The 13,654-nt window shown below is 34.4% G+C and overlaps 2 protein-coding genes across 10 annotated transcripts in view; one reads left to right on the forward strand and one right to left on the reverse strand.

Annotated features, from left to right (window-relative positions):
- The window catches only part of LOC126827506 (E3 ubiquitin-protein ligase PDZRN3-B), a 275,931-nt gene extending 271,673 nt beyond the window's left edge, over positions 1–4,258 (forward strand). For all 9 annotated transcript variants that reach the window (XM_050556908.2, XM_050556909.2, XM_050556915.2 and 6 more), the window contains one exon: positions 129–4,258. In XM_050556908.2, coding sequence (XP_050412865.1) covers positions 129–1,595 — 1,467 coding nt within the window. In that variant the 3' untranslated portion in view covers positions 1,596–4,258. The remainder of the gene's footprint in view (positions 1–128) is intronic.
- Positions 4,259–6,566: 2,308 nt separating this feature from the next.
- LOC126827515 (uncharacterized) overlaps positions 6,567–13,654 on the reverse strand; it is a 118,283-nt gene continuing 111,195 nt past the window's right edge. The window contains exons 17-19 of the mRNA XM_056102204.1: positions 13,237–13,383; positions 12,519–12,618; positions 6,567–11,684 (exon numbers count right to left, since the gene is read on the reverse strand). Of these exons, the coding sequence (XP_055958179.1) occupies positions 11,532–11,684; positions 12,519–12,618; positions 13,237–13,383 (400 nt within the window). The 3' untranslated portion in view covers positions 6,567–11,531. The remainder of the gene's footprint in view (positions 11,685–12,518; positions 12,619–13,236; positions 13,384–13,654) is intronic.

Genomic DNA, 13,654 nt, shown 5'->3' on the forward strand with positions numbered 1-13,654 from the left:
TCGAGCTAGTTTGTGCCTCGAGTGGGCGTTAAACCTCCCTCTCCCTGTAATTGTCTAACCACTCCCCCCCCCCCAATTTTGTTGTGTTCTTCTTCTCTTTATTAATTCTGTATGTTTTAAATTTTCAGGAAACTTTTGATGCTGACTGTATCACACCTCCTACAAATTTGAAATTTCGTACAGAGTGCCGTTTAGATAAAGAAGAACATCATCATAGTAATGAAAGCTTCACATCGAATGACCCAGAGTACGCGAATAACGAAATATCTGCTGAGGCTTGCGACAAGTTTCGAAAAGTTCTAGAGAATCGTTGTGGTAGCAGTAGTTCTGAAAGCTCTCCCCGGAAACAGTGTATGCGTAAAGATTCTGAAAGTAGTCTGGAACGTGAGTTATCCATGTTGAATCACGAAATGGAAGAGATTCAGTTCGAGTGTCAGGAAATCGTCCAAGCACATCTTAAAGAACAAAGCAAGATGGTCAAACAAGAATCGCAGAAGTCTCCGCGAATTGTCCCACGAATGGGAACTCGATTAGATTATATGAAACAAATGCATGCAATGGATTTATCAGATTTTTGGATTCGTAAGGGTGAATTGTCAAATGTGAAAATGGGTCAGCAGCCATCGCGACCCATGCTTGAGAAGGATAAAGATGTGTCGACCACCAGTGCTTATAACACGGCTGAAAGTTGTCGTAGCACTCCCTTGACCCTGGAATTAAACCAGGCCAGTGACGAAGGGGATAAGGGATTCAAAAACTCAATGCTTTGCTTAGCTGTGAATGTGCCGTCGTCCAGTGACACAGAAAAACAAACTCAAACCCCAACTAAAGCACGCGATTATTCTAGTGACGATAGTGGACATGGGCTTGGAACTCTTCCAACCCCAAAACTCTGTGTCAAAGACCCTAAAATGCCGGAAAAGGTTTCCATGGGAGAATCGCTCCAAGATTTATACATGCAATATGCTGATGTCATGTATACAAACAGAGCTAACTTAGAACACACCATTGCTGTGCAACAAAAACTCTTTCAGCAACAAATTGAACAACATCGTGGTGGAGGTCAAAGGTCAGCTGCCGTGACCCCTAGTAGTAGTAAAGATGTTGGGTTATCTGGTAACGATGCCAGTAAATCGCCCAATACTAATTCTGATGGTGCAATGGAATGGGTGGTGAAACGACGTCCAGACGGTACACGTTACATCACACGACGTCCAGTACGCAATAAGTTACTCAAAGAACGTGGAAAGAAAATACACGAGGAGCGTTTAGGCATGACTACTGATGACGACGCCATGAGTGAAATGAAGACTGGACGTTACTGGAGTAAGGAAGACCGAAAGAAACATATCGAACGAGCGCGAGATTATCGCAAAAAGAAAGAATTAATTCAGAAGGAACGAATGGAAACCTTGAAGGAAGCTGAGGAGAAAAAGGAAGTGAATATTGTTGAACTCAGTCATCGAAAGATGATGAAACACAAAAATAAAAAAGTACTCGATAATTTTGTGACAGTTCAAGAAGTACTTGCTCACGGTAGCCGAGTACCTGAAGGGAAAGGGGGAAATCCGTTGCTATCGGTTACCACTGTATGATATCATAGTTATTTATAGTCATGTGATCATATATTGTCCAATCGGGGATAAGAACAGTTTAAAACGAGAATGACCAAGCCTATTAAATCATGTTTAGATGTATGTATATTTGATGATAAATAATGATAGACTTGATAGGCAAGGCTACATGTGTGTCTTGTTTAGCCAGATTTTATTTATCTGCTGCATATGATATTGACTGTATGTTTAAATCTGGTTAACTGTGACTTCCATGATATCTGAGACTGGAAATGATATGTGTTCCTTATGATAATATGACATTAGACAAGAACATCCAGTATCTAAAAGGTCAACTACGACAACATTTCGCCAAAGATACTTTTCTGTCCACAAAATTAAGTCTGGGAATAACTTCAAAGGAAGATTTCGTCCACAAAGCCACGATAATGAACGCTTTTTACCGATCTGCTTTTTGTGTTTTATGATTATTAGTGTATAAAAATCGATCATGGATGCTAATTAGTGAAACTGTTGGATGTAATAAAAGCTGTGTATGTATACGTGTTATGCATCAGTTGGCCATTTTGTGAAACATTAGAGAAACCCTGTGAAACGTATTATATTTAACAATGGCCATGTGCTTGCCTCTCGCCTACAGTGGTATGAACACAAGTGTAACTGTTACAAATTTGAACATATGCGTGTTTGGTCGTAAATTTTTGTTCACAAATGTGTATTCTTGATTTTTAATCGTGAAAAAGGTTACTGAATAAAGACATCATTTCTTGATTCTTTAAGAATGATTTTCTATCGTGAAAATGATACCAAATAAGGCATTATGTCATATTGTCAGTTAGCCTTCAATGGTCTGACTATTTATAAGACAATACATGATTAATGACTAACTTTAAATACCCTAATAACAATAATGGAATATATTAATTGAATTATAATTATTATTTTTCCCAACCGTTAGGAATCTGTTTAATTTTGTAAACTATGTGAAACGTGGTCAATAAGATGTGTATGTATATTAGTAAAAATTAACGACTGGTTATTGACGCCATGTTTTTCGTTTATTGTTTCCTCTGTTACACAGTCTTTGGCTACCAATAAAATGAAGGGAATTAGAAATGGGTCCGTCCCTGTAGTGGTGCCAGAATGAAGATGCTACATTGTTTGTGCAACCCTCCTCAAGTCTCACAATAGCGACCGCTTCCTAAAGGTCAGAGAGAAGAGGTAAAAGTATGGAGACAGGTTGTTTTAGCATTCTTCCTCAAGCCTGGCAGGGTAGACCACTTCCCAAAACTTGAGAAATTCGGGAGCAGGTCCACCATATAGGGTAGCCAGAATTGAGATGCTAGGTTTTTTGAGAACCCTTCCTTAAATCTTTGAAATTCGTGAAGAGAGGTTAGGTACAGACACAATGACCCTTCCAGAAGAGAGATATTTGGTTCTTTGGACATACCACTTCCCTAAAATTCGGAAAATATGTTAGGTTTTGCTGAGTGAGACCCATCGTTTTCCAAATCCTAGCTACATCATGTAAAATATATGGTAAAGTACATGAAAACATTAACACTTAAACTAAAGTATTTTAGGAAGGAGCCATTTCATTGGCTGGAAGCTTAAATTCTAGTATGAATATTAGCTGCGGAGGCTAATTTGTTAATAAAACGATTAGATAAATCGTACAGTGCAATATAAAAAAATTGAAATGACAAAATATTAATTGTGTATTTTCTCCATTTAAGAATATGATAATGTTAATATATATATATATATCATACATAAAAATATATATATATTACATATTCTATCAAATTATTATAAATATATATATATATATCTTGTAAACATTTATAATACCCTATTAGTGTACATCTCATATATACTGATTCAAATATCTTTAATTTATTCTTGTATAGACTCATTTTTTTTCTGCCTTGTATGAAAATTATGCTAAAATATGGATATTAAACGCAAAGCAATATCGACCACTAACAAAACGAATGTTTGAATCGATTAATTACCATCTGATTGGTTGTAATATATTGCCATCTATAACTGTCTAATCAGTAATAAGTACGTATTTAAATTAACCAATGAAAGATCAAGGAATGTATTAAATCTTGGCAGAGGCTGTCTTAAAGCATTATAGACCCCCAGGCAGAACAGTACAATGGGGCTCCAACCTACGTACTTGTACATCTACACACAGAAATAAAAATGGAAAATGGTTGATAAAATTAAACATATATTTATTGTATTAGTACTTCCAATAAAATCAGTGTTTAGATATTAAAAATATGACATGATATACAGTAAAGATTTACATATGTGTATAAAAAAGATTAGCATGGGGCCTCCCGCGGGAAACTACCGTGTGTACCAATGCTTTAAGACAGCCCTGTTTCTTGGTAGATATAACTGTATCCAATCAGAAATAAGTAAAAATAGATGTAATATTTAAATTAACCAATAAATGATCAAGGAGAACTATTAATTCTAGATGTAAGTATTTTTGGTATTTTATCATGTCAAGACAAAATGTTTTCTAAATTCTGCTAATTTTCCAATTGTTTACGAGAGAGTTTGTATTTGTTTTCTTGGTAAACATGAAATATTAATTGGATGTCCAGAATTCTTTTTGTTCTTTTCGCTGTGAGTGATAAAAGAAATGAAATAAATTATTGTTTTGTATTAAATTTTTCTCTTGTTTTTTTATTTGTTGATAATGCACCAACAGTGGAATATAGAAAGGAAAGAGGGATTGAGTTATTTTGTCCGCGTTAACGAAATGATTAAATCATTTTGTGACTAACAACCTTTCTTAGAAATCCAACTGTCAAGGATTCTTTTACTTAAACGTCAACATGTACATGGCTGAGGGTCGCGTTTTTTTCTCATCCCATGTGAACGTCTAGGCAGCAGTTTACTAAACAGCTCTCGAGAATGTAAAAATAAAAGGGGTGTATTTCTGCATATCATTGACTCAATACTTTGGTCATTTTGACTTATGTACGATCATTTTGTCTATGCTAGATAGGGGAATTTTACCCTGACAGTAGAATTTGGACTACTCCTTATCAAATTGCAACTGTTTTCCAGCCCTGTGTTGGAAAAGTCCTGAGATTCATCTCCACAAACACCAGGATTCAGTTGAAACATGTTAGTTGTGAGTCCAGTTCCCTTACTGCCGGACTACTGCCTCTGCCGCAGAAAAATATATACAATATCTATGCCAGGTGAATAACAAATCACAAATCAGTCAAATTTTATTCATTAGATAAACTATTAATATCTTATTCTTCTTCTTTCATCTCTGGGTGTTGGGGGGGTGGGGTGGATAGCCGAATGGTCAGCACTGGCACGCTGTATCATGAGGTCTGTCATTGAGTCAACTGGCGTGGTTTTCGATTCCCCAGTTGTACGTGGCAAGGAGTAGGGTTGCCTGTCCAACCTCGTGGGTTTTCTCTCAGGGTCCTTTTTCCCCCCCACTGCTAAAGACCCCTACGCACAAGTGAATTATTGAAATAAAATTGAACCATATGTTAGTCCTGAAATGACCTAGTTCATGTCGAGTCCATGTTACCCCCCTCTCTCTCTCTCTCTCTGTGTAGACAGTGGTCTGAACTATAACAATTATAAACTAGAACACAAACTTTTAATTTATTTGGGCCACATTTTGAAGAGTATTCTCTCAAGTTATCAACATATTAGCTTGATAACGTTGTGAGAGTACTTTTCAAATTGTCGCCCAAATAAATTAAAAGCTGTTCTTCCATAAGTATGTGTTATAGTTTATTGCTCTATCCAGTTACTAAATACCTCTAAAAAATTATAACAATGATGATTGGGCTCACTGACTGTGGCTATGTTATAACAATGTCTTATAATGAAACCTGCCTTGTAGCAAAATGGGGATTAACATTTGCTTTTCTGCACCAACTGGGCTAAAAAGACGGTGTGCCATAAAGGGGCATGAGAAACGTTTTTTTGCATGGACAGCAGCCCTACCCCTGGTTTCACTAAACATTCTCAGACTTAACTTAAGAATTTACTCAACTTTCAATCACTGTTTATGAGAAATAATTTCTCATTGATGTATTAAAACAACAAAAGTTTTTTAAAGGGCTATATTTTATTTAAAAAAAGGCAAACAATTTTTAGTAAATTCTTAACTTAAGTCTCAGAATGTTTGGGCCTAGTATACACAGAGCTTCGAATTTACATCCATAACTAGATGCTATTCGTGGTCAGGCTCTATGTCCTGTACCACGGACAAGGGTAAACATGGCTTGAAAATCCCAAGAATCTTTCTCGGCCAACACAAGCCCCTCCAGGTCAGTGAGCAAGCAGCATACTCAGTGTGAGGCAAAGTGGCACCCATGCACAATAGAACAATTTCATCGAATGAACAACAGCACATAGATGAAATAAAAGTGACTTACCTGAAACTTGGTGTATGGGTTATTCATTGAAGTTGGGCACTTTTATGATCTAAGGGAGATAACCACAATAAAATGTGACATATTCAGCACTGAAACCAGGTGGATTAATAATTTTAACAGATATCCCACAGTAAATCACAAGCTGCATCTTATATTAAAAAGGACACCCTATAGTGACAGTATTATATTACAGGGGGAGAGGGACATGGTGCTTTCTTGGTCAATACCGGACCTCCTGGTTACACTTACCCAGTGAGTTACTGTGTCTCTGTACACCGTTTTACCCCCTTCCCCTCCCCTATATCCCCACCAGTATATGGTACATGGTATAAAGAGAGAGAGAGAGAAATGGGGTTTAACGTCCACTCGATACAAACTAGGTCATTTCGGGACTAACATATGGTTTAATTTTATTTCAATAATTTGCTTGCACGTACGGGTCTTTAGCAGTGGGAGGAAACCAGAGAACCGGGAGAAAACCCATCAGGTTGGATACAGGGTATAAGGAGAATCACTAAATATAAATAAATAACAAAGACAATAAGATTATTATAAGCCATTTTATTTGTTTTCTATACAATAATCACAGTAAAATATTTAAAATAGGTCTGTTCCGTTATCTGATGATTTTTTTGTTTTTTTCATGCTATACTGGCCTTCATTACAGTAATATCGGAAATAATGTGTCACTTTCAAAAATATAACTTATCTGAATATATAGCTAACAACCTGTTCAAACTCTCATTTGATCGCTTTGCACCTTGGCAAAAAAATATGACTATGTTTGTAATCCAATTTTTATCCCATTTCAAATTTGATATCATTGTTTTTGCTTGGAAAAAAAATATATATCTTAAAAAAATTATAGTGAGTTTTTGAACATAAAGCATTTTGAACATATGATAGCATTACAGTAAACCACATTTAAGTACCATAGCCAAATCTTGTTTATTAAGCCATAAAATAAGCTACCAGCAGTTAAATTGCTTTAACCCTCAACTACCCCCAATTATGTGAAAAATTAAGAGAAAAGACATCTTTTATGCATTGAGTTTTGTAGTTCATTGTTGTAACCAGCTCCGAAACTCATTGTAAAAAAGACAATTTTTCTCTCATTTTTACAGGGAAATGGGGTATTGCTAATTTACATGTACCAGGTACCATAGGGTTAAAATATTTGATGAATGCCGTAATATTATGATATTGTCAATATGGGATGAAATAGCTACATTTCTCTACATCGATTTCATTGTTGTTCTAGAAACGTGGCTACAATTAAACTACAATAAATCTTTTCTATAAAACTGCATGTGTTCAGTTACTAAACACAGATTAAACAGTATCTGAATTGAATCCGTGGGCTCAAGACCTTTGTAAAGTTTTAATCTATAACTGTAAAATATCATGTAGCTCAAGACCTTTGTAAAACATACTCATCACAGTGTTTCATTTGATTATTGTGTTAATCCCACTTTAAGGAGGGATCTCTCAGGCCATTGCCTCAGGAATATAAACTGTAAAGTTATGTTGTAAACTATAAGTTATGTTTTAGACTATATAAAATTGTAGTCTAGTTGATCTATGAGCTGAAGACCAGTTTAAAGTTATATTTTAAACTATAAATATAATGTGTAGTTATAGAGTTCAATCCATGAGCTCAAGACCTAAAGGTTATGTTTTAAACTATAAAAATATCACATAGTTATAAAGATTTTAATCCATGAACTCAAGACTACTGTAAAGTTATGTTTTAAACAATAAAAATAATGTTGTTGTTGTTAGTTAGTTGTATTTTTCGTCCTGTTGGGTTATAACTGTGTAGTTATAGAGTTTTTAATCCATGTGAACTCAAGACCACTGTAAAGTTATGTTTTAAACTATAAAAATAATGTGTAGTTATAGAGTTAAATACAATAAAGTGCACACTTTGCAGATAATTAGTTATCTTCTGCTAGAAAAATCATATTTTAGCATCATATTAAAGTCACTAATAGTCAAATATTAGCACAAAATAATTGAAGGGCTCTTCACCAAAATCATATAATAGTTATTCATACCATACTCTCACATATTTCAAATATTATTTATTAGTAAAAAACAAAATTAAAAAATGTAGATTGACATGAAATGAGGCCAGATTTTGGATATGAGTGACAATTTCAAGATGGCTGCGATGATGTTATGCTCGGTTCTGGGTCCATAGTACATTTGTACTCATTTTAAAAATTTGTCACTATTTAATTTCTTTGTTTTCATTTGGGTATTTCAAAGTAAACTCACCAGTTTTGACCCCAGAAAGGTTGTTTATCACATTTCTGGAAAGAGCTCTTCAGTTTATCATTATTATAAATATAAACAAAATCAACACAAAACAATAATAAAAATGAAATACCTTTTATAATGTATATACTTAAATATCTATATAAATGATAAAAAAAATTCTGGGTATGGAAAATATATTAAATTTGCATATATATTATTATAGGATGGACTGGGATATGTAAACTTATATTATGGAAATGCTGGAATGAGAATGAAGTGCTGAATGTAAAATAGTTTGAGTGGATTACTGTAAGTATATATTGAAAATTTTATTTAACACTAAAACAGTAAATGTTATATTTTCAAACATGAAAAAAAGTAATAAACATAAAATTGCATCTTTCAAATATTTGGGAGTTAAAATACAGAGTGAATTCTGAGTCCTGTTGGGTTACAAACATGTAAATCCAATAGAGCTGTTGGCATCTTTGGTGTCTGTGACCCATGTGGTTGAACAGGGCCAACAACTAAGGGGTTTTATGGGGGGGGGAGAGGGGCGGAGTAGATAACAGCATATAATTCAGGATCTGACCAAAGTTTTTCATTTCTGGTTCGATACTCTGCACAAAGGCTGAAATATCCTAAAATATCCTAAATCTAGTGCATGATTTCGTTATGGGTGATTTTTACATGCACATCGTGGAAGAGGCCACATCTAACGGAGCAAACAATCTAAAAAATTTAAATTCAATTTCTCCTCTTTTGACAACAGAAACCTGTTTAAATTAAACAATACCTAGACTTGCAAAGAAGGAAAAGGCAGGAATGAACATTGATGAACATGGAATGTAGTTTAAAAATATCACTTATTAAAAATATCATATTTACAGCAAAAAATATGTACAAAAGAAAGCTTTGTTAATAAATTAATGTATATGATAAAAATTACAAGATATATTTACAAAACATTTACATCCTTGGTCACCATTACACAAATTATCTTGAAATATAATTCCAATGTACATTCAACATTCCAAGAACATCAGATACCACTTATCTTATCTATCATTCTTTATACATATTGGTAACTCAAAATTTGTGTGTTGGCACTTTTTTCTTAATCACTGTTTATCAGAACTTCCACTTCAAAATTTTGTCAGTCCGTCAATTTCTGACATATTTTATTTACGTCAGATTATCAATATATTTAAAAAAAGAAAACATGTGATAATTTTAGCATTATCACGATTTACCTATATAAGTGTTTTTACACTTATTTTTGTGTATTTAAAGGTTAAATTCATTGAAATTCTAATTTTATATCTTTTGAATTGACTGACATGTGACTTCTCAGCCAACCAGCTTCTCTGCCAGTCAGACATTACTGGCAAATTCGTCTGGAATGAGAGTCATGGTTCTGATTGCTACATGTTGACTGTGGCAAGGTTGATAGAGTGATATTATCAATGGAATGTATTTTGTACATAGTTAAGAATTTACAAATTTGTTTATTTTTCATAAGTAGTCTAATTAATTTATTTGTTTGTATTTTATTAAAGTAATTTGCTAAATATAATATAATATGAATTCTGTATTAAAAAGATTTGATAAATGAATATAATATAATATGAATTCTGTATTAACATGATTTGATCAACAGAATATAATATGAATTCTATATTAAAATGATTTCATAAACCAAATATAATAATATGGTTTCTATATCAAAGTGGTAAACCGCATAATATGAATTCTATATTACAATGATTTGATAAACAGAATATAATAATATGGTTTCTATACTGATGTCCAAAAGAAAGTATACACACTAAAAGTATGATTAAGTTTTGTTTAGATTAAAAAAATTTGATAAAGCATTACTGAGTTTGTTTCTTGCGTCCAAACTCAACATTTCTAAGCAAAATAAAAATGTGAAACAAATTGACATTCTACCCAAATACCGTATACCATGGAAAAATGACTTTGGTTGATGCAGCACAAAATGCACAGTGTATACTTTCTTTTGGACATTAGTATATATCAAAGTGGTAAACCAAATATAATAATATAAATTCTATATTAAAGTGATTTAATAAACAGACAAAGATGTGAATTTGATATTAAAATTAATAGCATTGTTATAATATACATTTATATAAATAAAGGTATTATGTAGGTGGTTTGTGGAATGTCCAAATATTGGAAAAAGGTTGGGAATCACAGATTTAACAGATATTAACACATGTATCAAAATAGTTCGAAGACCATCTTAAATTAACAATCATGCTTATAATAGGCCAGGAATGATTCACAATACATGATTAATTCAGAGCAATATACAATGAGCACAAAAAAAATCATTCAACCATTCGTTTTGAAATCCTTTATAAATCCAGGAAGAAGACACACACGCGATATTCTTGACAGGCAATATACAATGAGCACAAAAAAATCATTCAACCATTCATTTTGAACCCTTTCATTAAATCCAGGAAGAAGTTACACAGGATATTCCTGACACGCTGTGTACAATCCTCAACTAGGATAGCTCTCTATATTTGAAAACCAGTTAAGTGAGAGAGAGAGAAATGGGGTTTAACGTCCACTCGACACAAACTGGGTCATTTCGGGACTAACATATGGTTTAATTTTATTTCAATAAATTGCTTGCGCGTAGGGGTCTTTAGCAGTGGGAGGAAACCGGAGGACCCGGAGAAAACCCACGAGGTTGGACAGGCGACCCTTTTCCTTGTCACGTACAACCGGGGATTCGAAACCCACCAGTTAAGTGATCAGTGGTCTTAGTTCAGTACTTTGAAGAGTAGACAAACATCCATTTATAGATTATCAGCAAGGAAAATTACAAATTGAAGGATTTACAATTGAATGGCACAGAATTGTGTCCCGAAAATAAATTTGGTGTAAGCAGAATCGTGAAGTAATCAAATGTGTCAGCTATGATGATTGGTTGAGATAGTATTAGTATTAGTGAGCACATGCCCCGTCACCCAAAATATTCAGTTTTACTCAACTGACACCTATTATGATCATTATTAGGAGAATTCAATTCTGGAATGTTCCATAGAGTATCCCCTTAACTAACATTGGTGGGAGTCACTACAACCAAGTCAAATGACCTTATCTGGTGTCAAAATAAGCAAACAATTGTTCAAACCTCTTCCACACAATCATCCAGTTCTGTGAAACTTTTAAAAAATGTTGATAATATATATTTTAGCAAAATGGAATGTTGGATTAATTAAAGTGTTGGTGCCTTCCATTTTCGGAAAGATTTTTTCCCTTCTTTCATCCATTCTTCCCGTGATATGCACATCATTTCAAACTCGGCCATTCCAGCCACGGAGCAGGCACCAATATAAGCTGCATGATATCTATTCTGTGAGGCATGAACCTTGAAAGAAAAACGATAAAATTAAAGAATCCACCATTACATTATTCAAAATCCCAAATCTATTGAATGGGGCAAAGTTAGCACTATACACTCAGACCTAGAAATAATGATTTTAGATTAAGATGTAAATATTATTCAAAAGTTGAAAACGATTGAGGAACAAACAGACATAGCCTGTATAAGCTGTCAGTAAATAAAAGAATGAATATTGATATTATATATAAATGAAATGGGGGGTAACGTCCTACTGTTCTGCTCCAACTGGACTAATGAAGACGGAAAATTATAGATAAGAAATTGGTGAAAAAATAACAAAACAATAAAATGAGTATTTGATATTTTGGGCTGATCATTAAAACCACTGATTGGAAAGACAAATCTGTGGTAGACAAAGTAACAGGCACCAGTGTCATTCTGCACACGGAGATCCATTTTCTTCATTCTTCGAGAATAGAACTCTGCCCTAAAATGGCCCCCAAAACCCAAAATTAGTATACGGTTTTGTAGTGCGTGTCCACTTCGTTTCACATCTGCCATACACTCATAGAAGGATACTTAGTGTTTTCGACTAAAATCGTCGATTTAGAACTTAAAATGTCGGTCAACTAGCCTAGTGTCTTTTCTTAAGTAGAGCTAGCTGTAGACAGACAGCCTAAGTTTACTAGGCAGAAGTAGTATGTTTAACAAAGTCTGGCACCGGTACCATATTTCCAGGCTTGTTTATAACTATGGTCAAACTGTAACTGAACAAAAAAACCTGGAACACTGTATCCTTTTCTGGGAGCGCAATTTTACAAGGCTGCAACTGAGTTCCTATCAATAGGATCTACTCACCTCAATAGGCACACCAGGTGGAGCCAGCTTCGTTAATTCTGTTCTAAAGCGATCAGCGAATCCAGGTAACATAGTAACACCACCAGATAAATATATCGCCCTGAAAAATTATCAACACAAAATATATTGCTGTGAAAAAATATCAACGCAAATTTTTCTGAATACATCTTTGGGACCTTGGTTTTTCTTCCCATCCGAATGACTAGATAGCTGTCTTTGTCTGGCCCTCCATCCTGCACCACTGACAAGGGGAAACAACACTGGTAAATCCTGATGAACTTTCTTGGCTAACACCGGGATCGAACTCGCGACCTCCAGGCTAACAAGCTTGCATCTGACTCCTTGAAAGTGAGCCAAAGCTATACTCACTTAACCACCATGGCGCTTTAGAACATAATGGGGGTACTCGATTGAACATTCCGGAATTGAATTCTCTCAATCCCAAAAATAGTAACAATCAAGTGAAACGGTGGATTTTGGGTTACAGTGCACGCGTCGACTGAATAAGTAAATATCTCAACCAAAAATGCAGCCGAAACATATTCGTTGTGTTAAATGACGTCACGATTCTACTCACACCTCCTCCGTTGTCGGGACTGACAGAACTGTGACAGAACTGAATTCCGCATTACTCGATTGCAATTCTGTCAATTTTTGACGTTCTTGACTGTGAATCGAGCATCCCCTAGCACTATTATTTGAAGGGAGGTAACTCTACCTGTACATGTGTCGTCTGCTATCCATAGGACAAGCTTGTATTGCTTGAAAGATGAGTTTATGTAGATTAGGATAATCCATTTCCCACATATCCGTATCAAATAATCCTTCTGGACTTTTAAACCTTCCTTCATCAAATTTAACTTCTCTGAAATTATAAAAAAATACACAAAATTGTTAGTGGATAAAATGATTAAATTCACATGAAATTGTTAGTATAATGTATGACATAATAATAATTATAATACTTTATTCAGTGACACAAACCAAGTAAAGAGAGAGAGAGAGAGAGAGAGAGAGAGAGAGAGAGAGAAGGTTTTATAATAATTATAATACTTTATTCAGTGACACAAACTGAGTAAAGAGAGAGAGAGAGAGAGAGAGAGAGAGAGAGAGAGAGAGAGTTTAATGTCCACACA

The sequence above is a fragment of the Patella vulgata genome, chromosome 7, assembly GCF_932274485.2.
Source record: "Patella vulgata chromosome 7, xgPatVulg1.2, whole genome shotgun sequence".
NCBI lineage: Eukaryota > Metazoa > Mollusca > Gastropoda > Patellidae > Patella > Patella vulgata.